The 22,563-nt window shown below is 42.1% G+C and overlaps 1 protein-coding gene across 1 annotated transcript in view; it reads left to right on the forward strand.

The window, feature by feature from the left end:
- cblb (Cbl proto-oncogene B, E3 ubiquitin protein ligase) overlaps nt 1-22,563 on the forward strand; it is a 182,187-nt gene that overhangs the window by 56,859 nt on the left and 102,765 nt on the right. The window contains exon 6 of the mRNA XM_056285166.1: nt 6,835-6,956. Coding sequence (XP_056141141.1) covers nt 6,835-6,956 — 122 coding nt within the window. The remainder of the gene's footprint in view (nt 1-6,834; nt 6,957-22,563) is intronic.

Raw genomic sequence — 22,563 nt, forward strand, 5'->3', positions numbered from 1 at the left:
AACTTTTTGCAACTGAACAAAGACAAGACAGAAATACTTGTTTTTGGTGCAAAGACTCGGAGACAGAGAATTGCAGCTCATCTCAGCTCTCTGTCTCTGGAGTGCAAAGGTGAAGCTCGAAATCTTGGTGTAATCATAGACAGTGATCTAAATTTTAAGAGCCACATCATCAATCATCTCACAAGATCAGCCTTCTACCATCTTAAAAACATTTCAAAACTAAGGGGTGTTCTATCAATAACAGACTGTGAAAAATAATCCATGCTTTTATAACAAGTAGACTAGACTACTGCAATGGACTATTCACCGGCCTCCCAAAATCAGTTGTGCACCAGCTACAGTTAATTAAAAATGCAGCAGCACGTGTTCTCACCAGACCTGAAAAGTATGAGCGCATTACACCTGTTCCTAGATCTCTGCATTGGCTCCCTGTTAAAACTAGAATTGATTTTAAAATTCTTTTAATTGTATACAAAGCGCTAAATGGCCTTGCACCACACTATATAAAAGATATGTTAATTCCTTATAAACCAGCAAGAACTCTCAGGTCCAATGGCAGTGGTCTTTTAACCATCCCTCGTGCAGGTCTAGAGCAGGGGAAGGTGCATTTTCTCTTTACGCCCCAAGTAGATGGAATGCCCTGCCTGAGGACCTGAGAGAGGCCCCCACACTGGACACATTTAAAAGCAGGTTCAAAACCTTACTTTTTAAAACAGCCTACAGCTAAATTCATAGTGTGTGTGTGTGTGTGTGTGTGTGTGTGTGTGTGTGTGTGTGTGTGTGTGTGTGTGTGTGTGTGTGTGTGTGTGTGTGCGTGTGTGTTTATATATTTTGCTATTTATGGCACTTTTATTTATTTTACTAACTCAGTCTTAAACTTGTTTGTACTTTAATAAAATTTTCCAGTACTTGTGTTTATTTATTTTTTGTGAGGGGGGAGATTTTATTGATTTCATTGTTTTGTTGTGTGAAACACTTTGTGTTACATTTGTCTGAATGAAACGTGCTATTCAAATAAAATCTGATTGATTGATTGATTCAGTGGTGACTGATCTCTGCTTCAGGTTCTCAATGTGTGGAAGCCCAGCTCTTGGCAGATTTGGTCCATAGACTTTGGCCTGTATCTCAATGCCACTGACTCTATGTGATGTACCCTCTCCAGTGAGAGTTTCCTCAAGTCTATCAATATTGTCCCATGCAAGATTGGTGAACACGTGAGGCTTGATGGAGGCTGGACAACTCTCTGGTTGGAGGCTGTTGCTAGCTTTTGAAGACAGTGCAGTGTCATTCTCTTCAAGTTGGGAGTAAGACACCCCATGCCCAAGCTTGTTCAATGTTTGGATGAGCTCAGTGTTACCTGTCAGTGTTTTTACTGCATAAGGAATTAGAAGGTGCTTTGGTGGTTTATGTCGACCACATGTCATAGCATATCTATATAGTGTCCTGACCAAATGACTGAACCAAAGCAATGACCCTTTGTGTTTGAATCTTGGTGTCAGTTTCCAGTGAGCATTCCAACAAGAAGCCATTCTAATTGATCTGGTTTGGAGATATGAGCACCATCTGTCACATCAGATGGATGGAAAGGCCAGGGAGTCACAGGCATCTCCTGTCTAATGATTGATCTGATATGTGATGAAGTCTGATCTATGATCATGTTGAAATTGTTTGACTTGGCCTTCCAAACTTTGAGTTCCCTCTGTAGAGTTTGATTTTCCAAGACAACATCTTTTAATGATACACTCTGAGGAACCATCAACAATCTTCCTTTGTCGTCTGGAAATATATCTAATACATTGCCCAACTCACATTCAAGTTTTTGTGCTTCCTTGTAAAATCTTGCAGGAGTGTGACTCCACCAGATTGCATGAAAGATTCAAGTTAGGTGACTAAAGACGTGACTTGTACAATCATCTTGTTGGGTATGATGTCAGTTCTGATATACTTGAAAAGTTCTTTATAGGATTCCCTTTCAATCCTTTTATACAATTCATCCCCATCTGTTTCTTCGTCATTCTCTTTGTACTCAGGTTTCTTTTCCTTCATTCTGTTATAGTCCTTATAGCATGAAACATGATAGTGGGCCTCTGCAGCAACTATGTCTGATTGTTACTGCTAGAATCTTTTCATCTCCTTTTTCGGTTGCACATTCTCATAGTGTTTGGTCAGCTCTGAGTTGTACAGCTTGTGTAAGCTTTTCATGTGACCTGGAGCCCTTCAGAAACTTCACCTTATTACAAAAAATACAGATTTGACCATGTACCCTTGCTTCAGAAGATGAAGATCTCCTACTTGGCCTCTTTGACGTACAGGTATTCTCACCAGTTTCATCAGTAATGCTTTCTGTAGCTTTCTTTTTCAGAGCTGCTAAGAATTTCTTCATGGTGAAGCGGCTTCGGCATTTTCAGTGATAGTAGATTCTTGGGATTTTGTTTTCTCCAAATTCTTTAGTAACGTCTAAAATAGGGGCATGGTTCCTCACTTGGACTTGGGCTGCTTCAAGTAATGTTTTCTAGGATTCATAGTCTTGAGGACTGACTAAATGGTCGTCATCTTCTTTGGATGTTTTCTGGTATATGATACACTGTTTCATAATATGTTCATTTTGCTTATGGCTCTCCATTCTGAAGCAAAGTGATTCAGCTAATCCAGATCTAAACCTTCTCTATTCATCTCTCTACTCTGTTGTGTAAGACTATCCCACTACCACAATACCTTAAACAGAAACAAGGACACACAGTAGTATCATAGATATGAAGCATTTTTGCATAAAATGAACTGGGCTTCCACAAAGCTCATGAAAATGAAACAGTTAGTATTAGCATTGCTATGCTATACTTTAGAGCTTCTGTGACAATTTTGTGATTGTTGTACAAATGGAAAAACATGCCATCCTATAAACATTGTCCACAATGTCAATAAAATGTCAGCCTAATGCAGTGTTTTCCTACCTGTTCATACTATGGTCCCGAGGTGGCTAGCTTGGCCATGTGATGACGTTGTATGGAAGTGTGATTGACATTGACCTAATGCTTGTGGGGTGCCACTATGGGGCAGAGTGTGAGTGACTGAATGTATCAGTGACTGAATGAATGAGTGAGTGAGTTGGTGACATTGCCGGCCATAGGGATTTAAAAAAAAAATCACATTAACATTGCTCATGAAAAAAGCACCTGCTGCAAACTTGATAGTAATGTATGTATAAATGGTGATATAACAGTTATCCTATGCCTCATTCTTACACTATATTTAGTTTATTGAATTGCATAATACATTCCCTTCAAATTTATGTAGTAAACATCATAGTCGATCTTTAGGTTATGTACAGAGGAAACTTTTGTGGTACAGTTTATGTAATGTACAGTCGCTATGTTGTCACTAGATAACATGTAGACATGCCAGTTTTAACAAATTTTCTGAAGAATATATAGTCTGAGCTATATTCCCACCAATTTTCAAAGAGATAGGGTCAATAATAAGAGAGAACCATCAGTTGGAAATAGAATGCCTTATTATTGTTTTGAAAAGTGTGTTTTCGCATGGGGTTACAAATCAAGTGATAACACACATAAAGCTACCACTGCTGCAAGGTTATCACATATTTTCTAGTACTAGGGGTGTACACCTTGCCAAAAATCCGCATGAGAATTATTCCCCCCAGATGGTACCGGTGGCCCGAATTTGGGGCCCTGGCTCACAGACTAAGGGGGACTTAGCTCATGGGAGGGTCACGCTATTTCCCCCCAGTTCCCCCTTCCCCCTTGAACAGACACCTCGACTGACCAAAGGAGGCGCTAGTGCAGCGACCAGGACACATCCACACATCCGGCTTCCCACTCGCAGACACAACCAATTGTGACTGCAGGGACGCCCAACCAAGCAGGCGGTAACACGGGATTCAAAACAGCAATCCCCATGTTGGTAGTGAAGAGGTCACTTAGCTGAGTGATGAAACATACAGTGCATCCGGAAAGTATTCACACCCCTTCACTTTCCCCACATTTTGTTATGTTACAGCCTTATTCCAAAATGAATTAAATTCCTTTTTTCTCTCATCAATCTAAACACAATACCCCATAATGACAAAGCGAAAAAGGTTTTGTAGAAATGTTTGCAAATTTATTAAAAATAAAAAACTGAAATATTGCATGTACATAAATATTCACACCCTTTACTCAGTACTTGGTTGAGGCACCCTTGGCAGCGATTACAGCCTCAAGTCTTCTTGGGTATGAAGCTACAAGCTTGGCACACCTGTATTTGGGGTATTTCTCCCATTCTTCTCTGCAGATCCTCTCGAGCTCTGTAAGGTTAGATGGGGAGCGTCGCTGCACAGCTATTTTCAGGTCTTTCCAGAGATGTTCAATGGGGTTCAAGTCTGGGCTCTGGCTGGGCCACTCAAGGACATTCACAGACTTGTCCCGAAGCCACTCCTTCATTGTCTTGGCTGTGTGCTTAGGGTCGTTGTCGTGTTGAAAGGTAAGCCTTCGCCCCAGTCTGAGGTCCTGAGCGCTCTGGAGCAGGTTTTCATCAAGGATCTCTCTGTACTTTGCTCCATTCATCTTTCCCTCGATCCTGACTAGTCTCTCAGTTCCTGCCGCTGAAGAACATCCCCACAGCATGATGCTGCCACCACCATGCTTTACTGTAGGGATGGTATTAGCAAGGTGATGAGAGGTGCCTGGTTTCCTCCAGACGTGATGTTTGGCATTCAGGCCAAAGAGTTCAATCTTGGTTTCATCAGACCAGAGAATCTTGTTTCTCATGGTCTGAGAGTCCTTTAGGTGCTTTCTGGCAAACTCCAAGCGGGCTGTCATGTGCCTTTTACTGAGCAGAGGCTTCCGTCTGGCCACTCTACCATAAAGGCCTGATTGGTGGAGTGCTGCAGAGATGGTTGTCCTTCTGGAAGGTTCTCCCATCTCCACAGAGGAATGCTGGAGCTCTGTCAGAGTGACCATCGGGTTCTTGGTCACCTCCCTGACCAAGGCCCTTCTCCCCCGATTACTCAGTTTGGCTGGGCAGCCAGCTCTAGAAGAGTCCTGGTGGATCCAAACTTCTTCCATTTATGAATGATGGAGACCACTGTGCTCTTCGGGACCTTCAAAGCTGTAGAAATTTTTTCGCACACTTCCCCAGATCTGTGCCTTGATACAATCCTGCCTCGGAGGTCCACAGACAATTCCTTTGACTTCATGGCTTGGTTTCCGCTCTGACATGCACTGTCAACAGTGGGACCTTATATAGACATGTGTGTGCCTTTCCAAATCATGTCCAATCGATTGAATTTACTAGAGGTGGACTCCAATCAAGATGTAAAAACATCTCAAGGATGATCAGTGGAAACAGGATGAACCTGAACTCAATTTTGAGTGTCATAGCAAAGGGTGTGAATGCTTATGTACATGAAATATTTCAGTTTTTATTTTTAATAAATTTGCAAAAATTTCTACAAAACCTTTTTCACTTTGTCATTATGGGGTATTGTGTGTAGATTGATGAGGGAAAAAAAGGAATTTAGTCCATTTTGGAATAAGGCTGTAACATAACAAAATGTGGGGAAAGTGAAGGGGTGTGAATACTTTCCGGATGCACTGTATCTGTCAGTAAACATTGTATCCAGATGAACTGATGCAACCTTATTTGATTTTCTTACCTGGATTATTGAGCATGCATCAAGACATCCAAGACTAAGTACTCCTAATGATTTCCAGCTAGTAAGCAGCTCTGCTGGTTAGAACTTCTTTTATGGTCAGGAGGCATTACATAGAGCTTGGACAAACTGACAAAAAAATACCAGCCCTGCACCACATTGCCCCTTGCCCCTTAAAAATAGCTTCAGCCTCCTATTTTAGGGCTTAGGAAAACCACATTTCTACCCATTATACCATAGAGGAGGATGTGTGCTGAATTTCTAAATGATTGCTTTAAATCTTGTATGTAAGATGTCCCGGGTTGTTGACCTTTCTACATTTAAAATTTTTTTAGGATTCAAGATTGGGGTTAGTGGCGGGTGAGTGAGTTCATGTCGTGATAATGAATCACACCCACTCCTCCTTTTGAAGTTGAGCCTCAGTCTCTTCATTCTTTACAACTGATGTCATGAAAAACATCTAGGCATGCATGCAACAAAGTAGCTATCACTATTAGTAATGTAAACAATAAGGAAAAAATGGCTTGTGACTCGAATTACAAAATCTATTGTGGTTGACTGTTCGTATCATAAGGGATATATTTCCCCTTCTTGACTCCTGCATTGCCAAATGTAAAAAGAACTTCAAGTAAAAAATGACACGTCAGAATGTGTCATTGTTAGAGAGCAAAGCAGTGTTTTTCAAGCAATGTGTAACAATCAAATGTCTAAGCAGTATCAAATGATGACTTTCACCTCTTTACCAATGGCTTTGTTTTATTGGCTAATATTGTGTTACAGGTTGTGGAAGATTTGGAAAGAGGAAACCTTACCCAATGCCCCTAATGTGCATCAGTCTGCAGTGGAATTTCTGCTAATGAATGTATATAAAAAAATGAATAATGCATAACTAGCCATCTACTATTTTGAATTGACAAGTACAGCTGAAAAAGATGAAAGCCCCTAAGTCATATTTTCAACAAGAAGTGTGTGGGCCCTGTGATGGCCTAGTGGCCTGTCCAGGGTGTCTCCCTGCCTGCCCGCCCAGTGGCTGCTGGGATAGGCTCCAGCATCCCGCGACCCTGAGAGCAGGATAAGCGATTTGGATAATGGATGGATGGACATTGGGATTAGGACTTTGTCTTTTTGTATTTGAAGATGCTTGTGTATAACTGCATCATAACCCCATTTCTCTGTCCCTCCAGCCATGGGGATCAATTCTGAGGAACTGGAATTTCCTGGCAGTAACTCACCCAGGTTACATGGCTTTCCTCACCTACGATGAAGTCAAGGCTCGACTTCAAAAGTACATCAACAAGCCTGGCAGGTAGGCTATCTTTTGGGATGTTTATGTGTGTGTGTATGTGCGTTTAATCTCATGTGAGCGTTGGACTGTTAATTACTCGGTGCACTACTTTTATTGTTTTGTTGCATCTTTGATAACGTGTTATCTGTTTGTTTACCCAAGCTGTAGTATGGACCTCTCTCCTTGCTGCTATGCTACTGTTTTCTTGAGTCAGAAATGCAGCCAGAAGCTAATCCAAAATGTGATTGTCTGCAGGATGTTAAAATGGATCACAGTAGCCTGCAGACATGCACATTAATTTTATAATTTATTGGCAAACCTCAAGGTTGAATTGGCAAACAAACCAACATCTCTTGCTCAAACACAATGAATTTCATTCAGAAATGTATGTACTTGAACTTGATGTTGTATGAAACAACAACCTAAACAAAAAATGTTCCTAAGCCTCATTATCATTGACATAAAGACCTTTTCTTCAAGTTCCAATCCTGAAGATTGGCACTTGGTTTAACTTAATGCTGATACTTGTAATTGCAATGTATTATAGTAATCCAGTCGATCTATTCAAAATGGAGTAGTCACCATTTTTGCTGGAGCACTGAACCATCAGGGTACCAACCCTCCTTCTATGAAAAGAGGTCCTCCTCCACTGAAGGTGCCATGGCATTCTATTAAGGAGCCTGAGTAGCATGGGCAACCATGGTCCTCCTGGCCAGTTTGGGGCCACAAGTTGTAGGCAGTGGCTGTCCTGTTGGATTCAGTACAAGGTCACCAGTGTCAGTGGAACTGGTAGAAAAGCATAGAGGAGGCAGTCTGGCCATGTGTGAGCCAGTGCAACCTGTCCACATGAGCTGATTATCTAATGCTAGTGTTAAACAATACTAATCACTGCGTAATGGAAGCTGGGTTTCAGCAGAGACACTGACAGAACTGTGTGATGTTGCTATATGCAGTTAGCTCAGCAGAGACGCTGTCGGCACCATGCTATGTTGCTACACAATGCTAATGCTACACATTACAAATCGCTGTGCGCTGTCAGCATTGTGCTATTACTACAAACCCCAGTTCCAATGAAGTTGGGACGTTGTGTAAAACGTGAATAAAAACAGAATACAATGATGTGCAAATCCTCTTCGACCTATATTCAATTGAATACACTACAAAGACAAGATATTTAATGTTCAAACTGATAAACTTTATTGTTTTTTGCAAATATTCACTCATTTTGAATTTGATGCCTGCAACACGTTCCAAAGAAGCTGGGACAGGGGCATGTTCACCACTGTGTTACACCACCTTTCCTTTTAACAACACTCAGTAAGCGTTTGGGAACTGAGGACACTAATTGTTGAAGCTTTGTAGGTGGAATTCTTTCCCAGTCTTGCTTGATGTACGACTTCAGTTGCTCAGCAGTCCGGGGTCTCCATTGTCGTATTTTGCGCTTCATAATGTGCCACACATTTTCAATGGGCGACAGGTCTGGACTGCAGGCAGGTCTGGACTGCAGGCAGGCAGGCCAGTCCAGTACCCGCACTCTTTTACTACGAAGCCCCGCTGGTGTAACACGTGCAGAATGTGGCTTGGTATTGTCTTGCTGAAATAAGCAGGGAAGTCCCTGAAAAAGACGTCGCTTGGATGGCAGCAAATGTTGCTCCAAAACCTGTATGGACCTTTCAGCATTAATGGTGCCTTCACAGATGTGCAAGCTACCCATGATGCCATGGGCACTAACACCCCCCCCCATACCATCACAGATGCTGGCTTTTGGACTTTGGGCTGATAACAATCTGGATGGTCCTTTTCCTCTTTAGCCTGGAGGACACGACGTCCATGATTTCCAAAAACAATGTGAAATGTGGACTCGTCAGACCACAGCACACTTGTCCACTTGGCGTCAGTCCATCTCAGATGAGCTCGGGCCAGAGAAGCCGGCGGGCAGCGTTTCTGGGTGGTGTTGATATCTGGCTTTGGCTTTGCATGGTAGAGTTTTAACTTGCACTTGTAGATGTAGCGACCAACTGTGTTAACTGATGATGGTTTTCCCAAGTGTTCCTGAGCCCACCTGGTAATATCCTTTCCACAATGATGTCGGTTTTTAATGCAGTGCTGCCTGAGGGGTCGAAGGTCACGGACAATCAATGTTGGTTTTGGGCCTTGCCGCTTACGTGCAGAGATTTCTCGGGATTCTCTGAATCTTGTGATGATATTATGGACTGTAGATGATGAAATCCCTAAACTCCTTGCAGTTGGACGTTGAGAAACGTTGTTCTTAAACTGTTGGACTATTTGCTCAGGCAGTTGTTCACAAAGTGGTGAACCTCGCCCCATCCTTGCTTGTGAACGACTGAGCCTTTCGGGGATGCTCCTTTTATACCCAATCATGACACTCACCTGTTTCCAGTTAACCTGTTCACCTGTGGAATGTTCCATACAGGTGTTTTTTGAGCATTCCTCAACTTTCCCAGTCTTTTGTTACCCCTGTCCCAGCTTCTTGGGAACGTGTTGCAGGCATCAAAATTCAAAATGAGTGAATATTTGCAAAAAACAATAAAGTTTATCAGTTTGAACATTAAATATCTTGTCTTTTAGTGTATTCAATTGAATAGAGGTGGAAAAAGATTTGCAAATCATTGTATTCTGTTTTTATTCACTTTTTACACAACGTCCCAACTTCATTGGAATTGGGGTTTGTACATAGAGCTATGAATGCTAGTCTCTGCCTGCTGCAAGTCTTCACACACGTTTGCCCTACTAACCCCCCTATCAAAAGTAAAATATGAAAATTAATGTTTTCATTTTCAGTGTAAAGGAAAGCACGTATGAGCCACAAAATCTCATTTTACTGTACCATAGAATTGCAGGTTTTCAAAAGAATCGTCTGTAGCACTGTGATTATCATTTTGTCCATGAAATGCAACATTGTCTCATAATAAATTCAACCAGGAGAGCTGAAGCACTATTGACAGTCAGCTGTCACGCACTGTCTGGTATTTTTGTACATCGGAGCATGTGGATGGCGTATAACTCAGTGATTACTACTCTTGTCATAATGTGCAGTATGTGAGCGAGAAGATAGAAGGAGCAGATTGTGGTGATGACGGGGGTCATTTATAGGGGGGAGTGGCCCCCATACATCATCTCTGGTCACAGGTGATTTCAGTGGTACAAAGACTCAGTCTGCACATGCGCAAGATGGAGAAGATCTGGTGCTAAAGCATCACCATTGGTGGTCAGGAAGAATGAAATGGAACTGATGTTGGTTATAAGAGGATTAGGTCTGTTAAGGGACTCATGAATAATCACTGATGCTTTATCGTGCAGTAATTAGCTTAAGAGTAGTTAAATTATCAAATTTATTGGTCAGCACAATGGTAGCTTAGTGGTCCACCATCTTGGTCCACACCAAAGGGAATGTTGAGTTCTTCTCCAGCCTGCGTTGAGTATGCATGAACCCTCCCCTCCCTCCATGTTTATGTGAGGCTCCTACAGGTCCCAGGCCTCCCTCAGACGGTTTAAATTATAGTGGAGAGCATTCACGCTGTCATTTTAGAATACGATCATTTGATGTGCTAAGATGGCAGCACTGACGACATAATACTCAATGATGTCATTCTGTCAGCAACAGTGGCCTGTCGAAATCCCTTTGTCCCCATCTCACAAAGAAAGTCTGCCAATCACTGGTTCAAATTCTTACATCTGCAGTACTAGTATTTACAGCAGGTAGCACAGAAACCTCATGGTAGTGAACAGCACATAGGTGCAACCATCGGCAAAGCAGAAAAAGGCCTTTTACTGTGAAAATGGCAATATGTATAATAATTGAGCAGTGTTCCTAAATATTAAATGCAAATGAAATGTGTCTCAGAACTTGAGATATAGATGGTCCCCTATTGTAAAAGATAGGGGTCTAGTTTTATTGGTCAAGACCTAATGCCCTGCAGTGTTTCAAAGACACATCATAAAGCACATAGACACTCTTAATAAGACACTCTCAATGGGACACTCTTAATGAGACACTAAATAAGACACTCTAAATGAGACACTCTTAATCAGACACTAAATAAAACACTCTAAATGCGACACTCTTAATGAGACACTCTAAATGGGACACTCTTAATTGGACACTAAACAAGACACTTAATGAGAAACTCTAAATGAGACTCTTAATCGGACACTCTAAATGAGACACTAAATGAGACACTTTTATTTAGACACCCTTAATGAGACACTCTTAATTAGACACTCTTAATTAGACACTAAATATAAGACACTCTTAATGAGACACTCTTATTTAGACACCCTTAATGAGACACTCTTAATTAGACATTCTAGATGAGACACTCTTAATGAGACACTCTTATTTAGACACCCTTAATGAGACACTCTTAATTAGACACTGTTAATGAGACACTCTTAATTGCCTAGAGATAGGAGTTGTGTTTTAGGGCCTTGTGATGGCGTCTCTTTGCCTTCTACCCATTGCTGGTTGGGAGGTTACAGCCTCCATTGCCCTCCACCTAGGACCACGGTGAGGAAGATGAATGGATTATGTAATTAGTTCTTCAAGGTAGAACACATTTTTGTTTATTTTTGATGGTGTCATAATGATCTCCAGCTGGATGTCGCAGCTGTTTCGTTGTGAAACAGATGCGTGCACATCAGACGAAAGACATAGACCGAGTGTATTTCCTAGTTTGAAAAGTGTGTGTACAAAGAACTACTGTCATCCTTGAAACCAGTAACTACCACTTGCTGACAGGGTCCAAAAGTAACACTCGCCAGTCACCAAATGCGGGTAAATTTAGTCTGTGGCGAGTAAGTTATGGAGACCACCCGCCACTCTGGCCGGTAGGAAGAAATGCGTTTCCTACACGTGTTGAAGAAAGCTGCTGGTTTGCCGTCACTGCAGTCTGCTAGACGTCGTGCTGTGTGTCGTGCGTCGAGCGCAGGTGTTGCGTGTCGTGTGTAGTACGGTTTTTAGTGACAGTGTTTGGGGTATTAGTTGCCATGCGGGCAGCTGAAACAAGCTCAGCAGTGAGGACATGGACTGCGGGAGTGGAGTCCCCGGGGACGAAAAAGACAACAGGCGAACTTGAGGAGATGGACTGCGGGAGTGGAGTCCCCGGGGACGAAAAAGACAACAGGCGAACTTGAGGACATGGACTGCGGGAGTGGAGTCCCCGGGGACGAAAAAGACAACAGGCGAACTTGAGGAGATGGACTGCGGGAGTGGAGTCCCCGGGGACGAAAAAGACAACAGGCGAACTTGAGGACATGGACTGCGGGAGTGGAGTCACCGGGGACGAAAAAGACAACAGGCGAACTTGAGGACATGGACTGCGGGAGTGGAGTCCCCAGGGACGAAAAAGACAACAGGCGAACTTGAGGAGATGGACTGCGGGAGTGGAGTCCCCGGGGACGAAAAAGACAACAGGCGAACTTGAGGAGATGGACTGCGGGAGTGGAGTCCCCAGGGACGAAAAAGACAACAGGCGAACTTGAGGAGATGGACTGCGGGAGTGGAGTCCCCGGGGACGAAAAAGACAACAGGCGAACTTGAGGAGATGGACTGCGGGAGTGGAGTCCCCGGGGACGAAAAAGACAACAGGCGAACTTGAGGAGATGGACTGCGGGAGTGGAGTCCCCGGGGACGAAAAAGACAACAGGCGAACTTGAGGAGATGGACTGCGGGAATGGAGTCCCCGGGGACGAAAAAGACAACAGGCGAACTTGAGGCCATAGAAGCCACTGCTGCCGTGGCTGGCGCGCGAATTCCCTCCTCGTCTCATCCGCCAACACTGTCTTTGAGCAGGAGACGAAAAGGAGGAACACCACTTTGAGGGGGAGCTGTCTGAAGACTGAGCGGGCGCTACTGGATAAAACGTATTACCATGACTCTGCACTTGTTACTCGTACTATTTTGTGTGGATTTTCCCCCCTTTTCTCCCTAATTGTAAATGGCCAGTTACCCCACTCTTCCGAGCCGTCCCGGTCTCTGCTCCACCCCCTCTGCCGATCCGGGGAGGGCTGCAGACTACCACATGCCTCCTCCCATAGATGTGGAGTTACCAGCCGCTTCGATTCACCTGACAGTGAGGAGTTTCACCAGGGGGACGTAGTGCGTGGGAGGATCACACTATTGTCCCCAGTTCCTCCTCCCCCCCGAACAGGCGCCCCAACTGACCAGAGGAGGCGTTGGCGCAGCGACCAGGACACATACCCACATCCGGCTTCCCACCCACAGACACAGCCAATTGTGTCTGTAGAGACGCCCAACCAAGCTTGAGGTAACGCTGGGATTTGAACTGGCGATCCCCATGTTGGTAGGCAACGGAATAGACCATAACGATACCCTGATGCCCCACTGTCTTTATGATTTTTTTATTCTCAAACTCCTTAATAAATTCGTTCTTGCACTTAAAGGTAAATGTGAATTTATTACATCACCTGTCACATTAAAGGGGAATCTGAATTTATTACATCGCATATCACATTAAAGGGGAATCTGAATTTATTACATCGCATGTCACATTAAAGGTGAATCTGAATTTATTACATCACCTGTCACATTAAAGGTGAATATGAATTTATTACATCACCTGTCACATTAGAGGGAATCTGAATTTATTACATCACATGTCACATTAAAGGTGAATCTGAATTTATTACATCACCTGTCACATTAAAGGTGAATATGAATTTATTACATCACATGTCACATTAGAGGGGAATCTGAATTTATTACATCACATGTCACATTAGAGGGGAATCTGAATTTATTACATCACCTGTCACATTAAATGCGAATCTGAATTTGTTACATCACATGTAACATTAGAGGGGAATCTGAATTTATTACATCACATGTCACATTAAAGGGAATCTGAATTTATTACATCACATGTGACATTAAAGGGAATCTGAATTTATTACATCACATGTGACATTAAAGGGAATCTGAATTTATTACATCACATGTCACATTAAAGGGAATCTGAATTTATTACATCACATGTCACATTAAAGGGAATCTGAATTTATTACATCACATGTCACATTAAAGGGGAATATGAACTTATTACATCACATGTCACATTAAAGGGAATCTGAATTTATTACATCACATGTCACTTTAGAGGGGAATCTGAATTTGTTACATCACATGTCACATTAGAGGGGAATCTGAATTTATTACATCACATGTCACATTAAAGGGAATCTGAATTTATTACATCACATGTGACATTAAAGGGAATCTGAATTTATTACATCACATGTCACATTAAAGGGGAATCTGAATTTATTACATCACCTGTCACATTAAAGGTGAATCTGAATTTATTACATCACCTGTCACATTAGAGGGGAATCTGAATTTATTACATCACATGTCACATTAAAGGTGAATCTGAATTTATTACATCACCTGTCACATTAAAGGTGAATATGAATTTATTACATCACATGTCACATTAGAGGGGAATCTGAATTTATTACATCACATGTCACATTAGAGGGGAATCTGAATTTATTACATCACCTGTCACATTAAATGCGAATCTGAATTTGTTACATCACATGTAACATTAGAGGGGAATCTGAATTTATTACATCACATGTCACATTAAAGGGAATCTGAATTTATTACATCACATGTCACATTAAAGGGAATCTGAATTTATTACATCACATGTGACATTAAAGGGAATCTGAATTTATTACATCACATGTCACATTAAAGGGAATCTGAATTTATTACATCACATGTCACATTAAAGGGAATCTGAATTTATTACATCACATGTCACATTAAAGGGAATCTGAATTTATTACATCACATGTGACATTAAAGGGAATCTGAATTTATTACATCACATGTCACTTTAGAGGGGAATCTGAATTTGTTACATCACATGTCACATTAGAGGGGAATCTGAATTTATTACATCACATGTCACATTAAAGGGAATCTGAATTTATTACATCACATGTGACATTAAAGGGAATCTGAATTTATTACATCACATGTCACATTAAAGGGGAATCTGAATTTATTACATCACCTGTCACATTAAAGGTGAATCTGAATTTATTACATCACCTGTCACATTAGAGGGGAATCTGAATTTATTACATCACATGTCACATTAAAGGGGAGTCTGAATTTATTACATCACATGTCACATTAAAGGGGAATCTGAATTTATTACATCACCTGTCACATTAGAGGGGAATCTGAATTTATTACATCACCTGTCACATTAGAGGGGAATCTGAATTTATTACATCACCTGTCACATTAGAGGGGAATCTGAATTTATTACATCACATGTTACATTAAAGGGAATCTGAATTTATTACATCACATGTGACATTAAAGGAATCTGAATTTATTACATCACATGTCACATTAAAGGGGAATCTGAATGTATTACATCACCTGTCACATTAAAGGGAATCTGAATTTATTACATCACATGTCACATTAAAGGGAATCTGAATTTATTACATCACCTGTCACATTAAAGGGAATCTGAATTTATTACATCACATGTCACATTAAAGGGGAATCTGAATTTATTACAGTACATGTCACATTAGAGGGGAATCTGAATTTATTACATCACCTGTCACATTAAAGGGGAATCTGAATTTATTACATCACATGTCACATTAAAGGGAATCTGAAAATATTACATCACATGTCACATTAAAGGGGAATCTGAATTTATTACATCACATGTCACATTAGAGGGGAATCTGAATTTATTACATCACCTGTCACACTAAAGGTGAATATGAATTTATTACATCACATGTCACGTTAGAGGGGAATCTGAATTTATTACATCACATGTCAAATTAGAGGGGAATCTGAATTTATTACATCACCTGTCACATTAAATGTGAATCTGAATTTGTTACATCACATGTCACATTAGAGGGGAATCTGAATTTATTACATCACATGTCACATTAAAGGGAATCTGAATTTATTACATCACATGTGACATTAAAGGGAATCTGAATTTATTACATCACATGTCACTTTAGAGGGGAATCTGAATTTGTTACATCACATGTCACATTAGAGGGGAATCTGAATTTATTACATCACATGTCACATTAAAGGAAATCTGAATTTATTACATCTCATGTGACATTAAAGGGAATCTGAATTTATTACATCACATGTCACATTAAAAGGGAATCTGAATTTATTACATCACATGTGACATTAAAGGGAATCTGAATTTATTACATCACATGTCACATTAAAGGGAATCTGAATTTATTACATCACATGTCACATTAAAGGGAATCTGAATTTATTACATCACATGTCACATTAAAGGGAATCTGAATTTATTACATCACATGTGACATTAAAGGGAATCTGAATTTATTACATCACATGTCACTTTAGAGGGGAATCTGAATTTGTTACATCACATGTCACATTAGAGGGGAATCTGAATTTATTACATCACATGTCACATTAAAGGGAATCTGAATTTATTACATCACATGTGACATTAAAGGGAATCTGAATTTATTACATCACATGTCACATTAAAGGGGAATCTGAATTTATTACATCACCTGTCACATTAAAGGTGAATCTGAATTTATTACATCACCTGTCACATTAGAGGGGAATCTGAATTTATTACATCACATGTCACATTAAAGGGGAGTCTGAATTTATTACATCACATGTCACATTAAAGGGGAATCTGAATTTATTACATCACCTGTCACATTAGAGGGGAATCTGAATTTATTACATCACCTGTCACATTAGAGGGGAATCTGAATTTATTACATCACCTGTCACATTAGAGGGGAATCTGAATTTATTACATCACATGTTACATTAAAGGGAATCTGAATTTATTACATCACATGTGACATTAAAGGAATCTGAATTTATTACATCACATGTCACATTAAAGGGGAATCTGAATGTATTACATCACCTGTCACATTAAAGGGAATCTGAATTTATTACATCACATGTCACATTAAAGGGAATCTGAATTTATTACATCACCTGTCACATTAAAGGGAATCTGAATTTATTACATCACATGTCACATTAAAGGGGAATCTGAATTTATTACAGTACATGTCACATTAGAGGGGAATCTGAATTTATTACATCACCTGTCACATTAAAGGGGAATCTGAATTTATTACATCACATGTCACATTAAAGGGAATCTGAAAATATTACATCACATGTCACATTAAAGGGGAATCTGAATTTATTACATCACATGTCACATTAGAGGGGAATCTGAATTTATTACATCACCTGTCACACTAAAGGTGAATATGAATTTATTACATCACATGTCACGTTAGAGGGGAATCTGAATTTATTACATCACATGTCAAATTAGAGGGGAATCTGAATTTATTACATCACCTGTCACATTAAATGTGAATCTGAATTTGTTACATCACATGTCACATTAGAGGGGAATCTGAATTTATTACATCACATGTCACATTAAAGGGAATCTGAATTTATTACATCACATGTGACATTAAAGGGAATCTGAATTTATTACATCACATGTCACTTTAGAGGGGAATCTGAATTTGTTACATCACATGTCACATTAGAGGGGAATCTGAATTTATTACATCACATGTCACATTAAAGGAAATCTGAATTTATTACATCTCATGTGACATTAAAGGGAATCTGAATTTATTACATCACATGTCACATTAAAGGGGAATCTGAATTTATTACATCACCTGTCACATTAAAGGTGAATCTGAATTTATTACATCACCTGTCACATTAGAGGGGAATCTGAATTTATTACATCACATGTTACATTAAAGGGAATCTGAATTTATTACATCACATGTGACATTAAAGGAATCTGAATTTATTACATCACATGTCACATTAAAGGGGAATCTGAATTTATTACATCACCTGTCACATTAAAGGGAATCTGAATTTATTACATCACACGTCACATTAAAGGGAATCTGAATTTATTACATCACCTGTCACATTAAAGGGAATCTGAATTTATTACATCACATGTCACATTAAAGGGGAATCTGAATTTATTACAGCACATGTCACATTAGAGGGGATTCTGAATTTATTACATCACCTGTCACATCAAAGGGGAATCTGAATTTATTACATCACCTGTCATATTAAAGGGAATCTGAATTTATTACATCACCTGTCACATTAAAGGGGGATCTGAATTTATTACATCACATGTCACATTAAAGGGGAATCTTAATTTATTACATCACATGTCACATTAGAGGGGATTCTGAATTTATTACATCACCTGTCACATCAAAGGGGAATCTTAATTTATTACATCACATGTCACATTAGAGGGAAATCTGAATTTATTACATCACATGTCACATTAGAGGGGAATCTGTATTTATTACATCACACGTCACATTAAAGGGGAATCTGAATTTATTACATCACATGTCACATTAAAGGGGAATCTTAATTTATTACATCACATGTGACATTAAAGGGGAATCTGAACTTATTACATCACATGTCACATTAAAGGTGAATCTGAATTTATTACATCACATGTCACATTAAAGGGGAATCTGAATTTATTACATCACATGTCACATTAGAGGGAAATCACATCTCACATTAAAGGGGAATCTGAATTTATTACATCACATGTCACATTAAAGGGGAATCTGAATTTATTACATCACATGTCACATTGAAGGGGAATCTGAATTTATTACATCACATGTCACATTGAAGGGGAATCTGAATTTATTACATCACATGTCACATTAAAGGGGAATCTGAAAGTATTACATCACCTGTCACATTAAAGGGGAATCTGGATTTATTACATCACATGTCACATTAAAGGGAATCTGAATTTATTACATCACCTGTCACATTAGAGGGGAATCTGAATTTATTACATCACATGTGACATTAAAGGGAATCTGAATTTATTACATCACCTGTCACATTAAAGGGGAATCTGAATTTATTACATCACCTGTCACATTAGAGGGAATCTGAATTTATTACATCACATGTCACATTAAAGGGGAATCTGAATTTATTACATCACCTGTCACATTAAAGGGGAATCTGAATTTATTACATCACATGTCACATTAAAGGGAATCTGAATTTATTACATCACCTGTCACATTAAAGGGGAATCTGAATTTATTACATCACCTGTCACATTAAAGGGAAACTGAATTTATTACATCACATGTCACATTAAAGGGAATCTGAATTTATTACATCACATGTCACATTGGAGGTGAATCTGCTAGTGTTACTGCTGTTATTACTGCACACTGCTGTAATATTGATGGAGAACTGCATATGACACCAAGATGACATGCCAAATATTAATAATAGCAAATAGCAATCGTAAAAAGCAGTTTATGTGTTTGGCTGGCAGAGACTGTCTGGCCAGTAGACGTTTTCCTCTCCCAGCCACTTGGCAGTAAGCCGAGATGTTCGCTGTGGAGCCTGCTTGCTGAATACTGACGGCTGAATAAAGGCGTATCTTGCAGTGTCTCGGGCTGGCTGAGGCTGGTGAGTTGCGTTTAATCGTTTGACGCAGCAATACAGGACGCTTGTGGCAAAGGAACAAGGTCCATGAAGCTACAAGTGGAGCCTGGAGCAGAGCCGGGCCCTGCCCCAGCCGGCCTAGTCGAGCAGCACCGCAACGATACTGACAGGACTGGGACGCGCGCATATGTGTGTGTGTGTGTGCGTGTGTGCTTGTCTGTGTGCGTGTGCGTGTGTGTGTGTGTGCTTGTCTGTGTGCTTGTCTGTGTGCATGTGTGTGTGTGTGTGTGTGCCTGTGTGTGTGTGTCTGTGTGTGTGTGTCTGCGTGTGTCTGTGTGTGTGTGTGTCTGCGTGTGTCTGTGTGTGTGTGTGTCTGCGTGTGTCTGTGTGTGTGTGTGTCTGCGTGCAGGTGTTGATGTGTAATGAGTGTGTGCGGTATGCAATTATATAGATGCTGATCCCTGCTGAGTCACACAAATGTCAATGACATGAGTCACTTAGTCGTCACGCTCAAGAACAAACCCGCGCGCACATAGCAGCTGCGCGTGGTGGAAGGCAGCCATTTTGGATGTCCTGTTGCATGTTCCTGTTCCACACAGCGACGCAGACACACACTCACACAGAGTGGGACGTCCATTTCAGTCTGGTTAAACTGGTGAGAAGGGACGCAAAGAGAACGGGATTTGGTATCCGTGAAGTCGTTGTGTTATAGCTGACATGTGTTGTTAGTGCCGTGGACGGTCCTCGCCAGTCGTCCCACCGCCATGATGTGTGCCTGCAGCTGCAGCCGCCCGCCGAGGCACCTCGGTGTTGTGCACACAGGCCGACTTGGTGTTGGTAGGAAAATCACAGACAGGAAGGAAGTCACACGCAGCACTTGCTTCTCACCATCTCTCATTAAAGCTGTCTCTCCACTCACGGGTGGCTTCAGCTGTCTCTCCACTCACAGGTGGATTTAGCTGTCTCTCCACTCACGGGTGGCTTCAGCTGTCTCTCCACTCACGGGTGGATTTAGCTGTCTCTCCACTCACGGGTGGATTTAGCTGTCTCTCCACTCACGGGTGGCTTCAGCTGTCTCTCCACTCACGGGTGGATTTAGCTGTCTCTCCACTCACGGGTGGCTTCAGCTGTCTCTCCACTCACGGGTGGATTTAGCTGTCTCCACTCACGGGTGGCTTCAGCTGTCTCTCCACTCACGGGTGGATTTAGCTGTCTCTCCACTCACGGGTGGCTTCAGCTGTCTCTCCACTCACGGGTGGCTTCAGCTGTCTCTCCATTCACGGGTGGCTTTAGCTGTCTCTCCACTCACGGGTGGATTTAGCTGTCTCTCCACTCACGGGTGGATTCAGCTGTCTCTCCACTCACGGGTGGATTTAGCTGTCTCTCCACTCACGGGTGGCTTCAGCTGTCTCTCCACTCACAGGTGGATTTAGCTGTCTCTCCACTCACGGGTGGCTTCAGCTGTCTCTCCACTCACGGGTGGCTTCAGCTGTCTCTCCACTCATGGGTGGATTTAGCTGTCTCTCCACTCATGGGTGGCTTCAGCTGTCTCTCCACTCACAGGTGGATTTAGCTGTCTCTCCACTCACGGGTGGCTTCAGCTATCTCTCCACTCACGGGTGGCTTCAGCTGTCTCTCCACTCACAGGTGGATTTAGCTGTCTCTCCACTCACGGGTGGATTTAGCTGTCTCTCCACTCACGGGTGGATTTAGCTGTCTCTCCACTCACGGGTGGCTTCAGCTGTCTCTCCACTCACGGGTGGCTTCAGCTGTCTCTCCACTCACGGGTGGATTTAGCTGTCTCTCCACTCACGGGTGGATTTAGCTGTCTCTCCACTCACGGGTGGATTTAGCTGTCTCTCCACTCACGGGTGGATTTAGCTGTCTCTCCACTCACGAGTGGATTTAGCTGTCTCTCCACTCACGGGTGGCTTCAGCTGTCTCTCCACTCACGGGTGGATTTAGCTGTCTCTCCACTCACGGGTGGCTTTAGCTGTCTCTCCACTCACGGGTGGCTTTAGCTGTCTCTCCACTCACGGGTGGATTTAGCTGTCTCTCCACTCACGGGTGGATTTAGCTGTCTCTCCACTCACGGGTGGATTTAGCTGTCTCTCCACTCACGGGTGGCTTCAGCTGTCTCTCCACTCACGGGTTGATTTAGCTGTCTCTCCACTCACGGGTGGCTTCAGCTGTGTCTCCACTCATGGGTGGATTTAGCTGTCTCTCCACTCATGGGTGGCTTCAGCTGTCTCTCCACTCACAGGTGGCTTCAGCTGTCTCTCCACTCACGGGTGGCTTCAGCTGTCTCTCCACTCACGGGTGGATTTAGCTGTCTCTCCACTCACGGGTGGATTTAGCTGTCTCTCCACTCACGGGTGGATTTAGCTGTCTCTCCACTCACGGGTGGATTTAGCTGTCTCTCCACTCGCGGGTGGCTTCAGCTGTCTCTCCACTCACGGGTGGCTTCAGCTGTCTCTCCACTCACGGGTTGATTTAGCTGTCTCTCCACTCACAGGTGGATTTAGCTGTCTCTCCACTCACGGGTGGCTTCAGCTGTCTCTCCACTCACAGGTGGCTTCAGCTGTCTCTCCACTCACGGGTGGATTTAGCTGTCTCTCCACTCACGGGTGGATTTAGCTGTCTCTCCACTCACGGGTGGATTCAGCTGCCTCTCCACTCACGGGTGGATTTAGCTGTCTCTCCACTCACGGGTGGATTTAGCTGTCTCTCCACTCACAGGTGGATTTAGCTGTCTCTCCACTCACGGGTGGATTTAGCTGTCTCTCCACTCACGGGTGGATTCAGCTGCCTCTCCACTCACAGGTGGATTCAGCTGTCTCTCCACTCACGGGTGGATTTAGCTGTCTCTCCACTCACGGGTGGATTTAGCTGTCTCTCCACTCACGGGTGGCTTCAGCTGTCTCTCCACTCATGGGTGGCTTCAGCTGTCTCTCCACTCACGGGTGGATTTAGCTGTCTCTCCACTCACGGGTGGATTTAGCTGTCTCTCCACTCATGGGTGGATTTAGCTGTCTCTCCACTCACGGGTGGATTTAG

The sequence above is a fragment of the Lampris incognitus genome, chromosome 8, assembly GCF_029633865.1.
Source record: "Lampris incognitus isolate fLamInc1 chromosome 8, fLamInc1.hap2, whole genome shotgun sequence".
NCBI classification, from domain to species: Eukaryota; Metazoa; Chordata; class Actinopteri; order Lampriformes; family Lampridae; genus Lampris; species Lampris incognitus.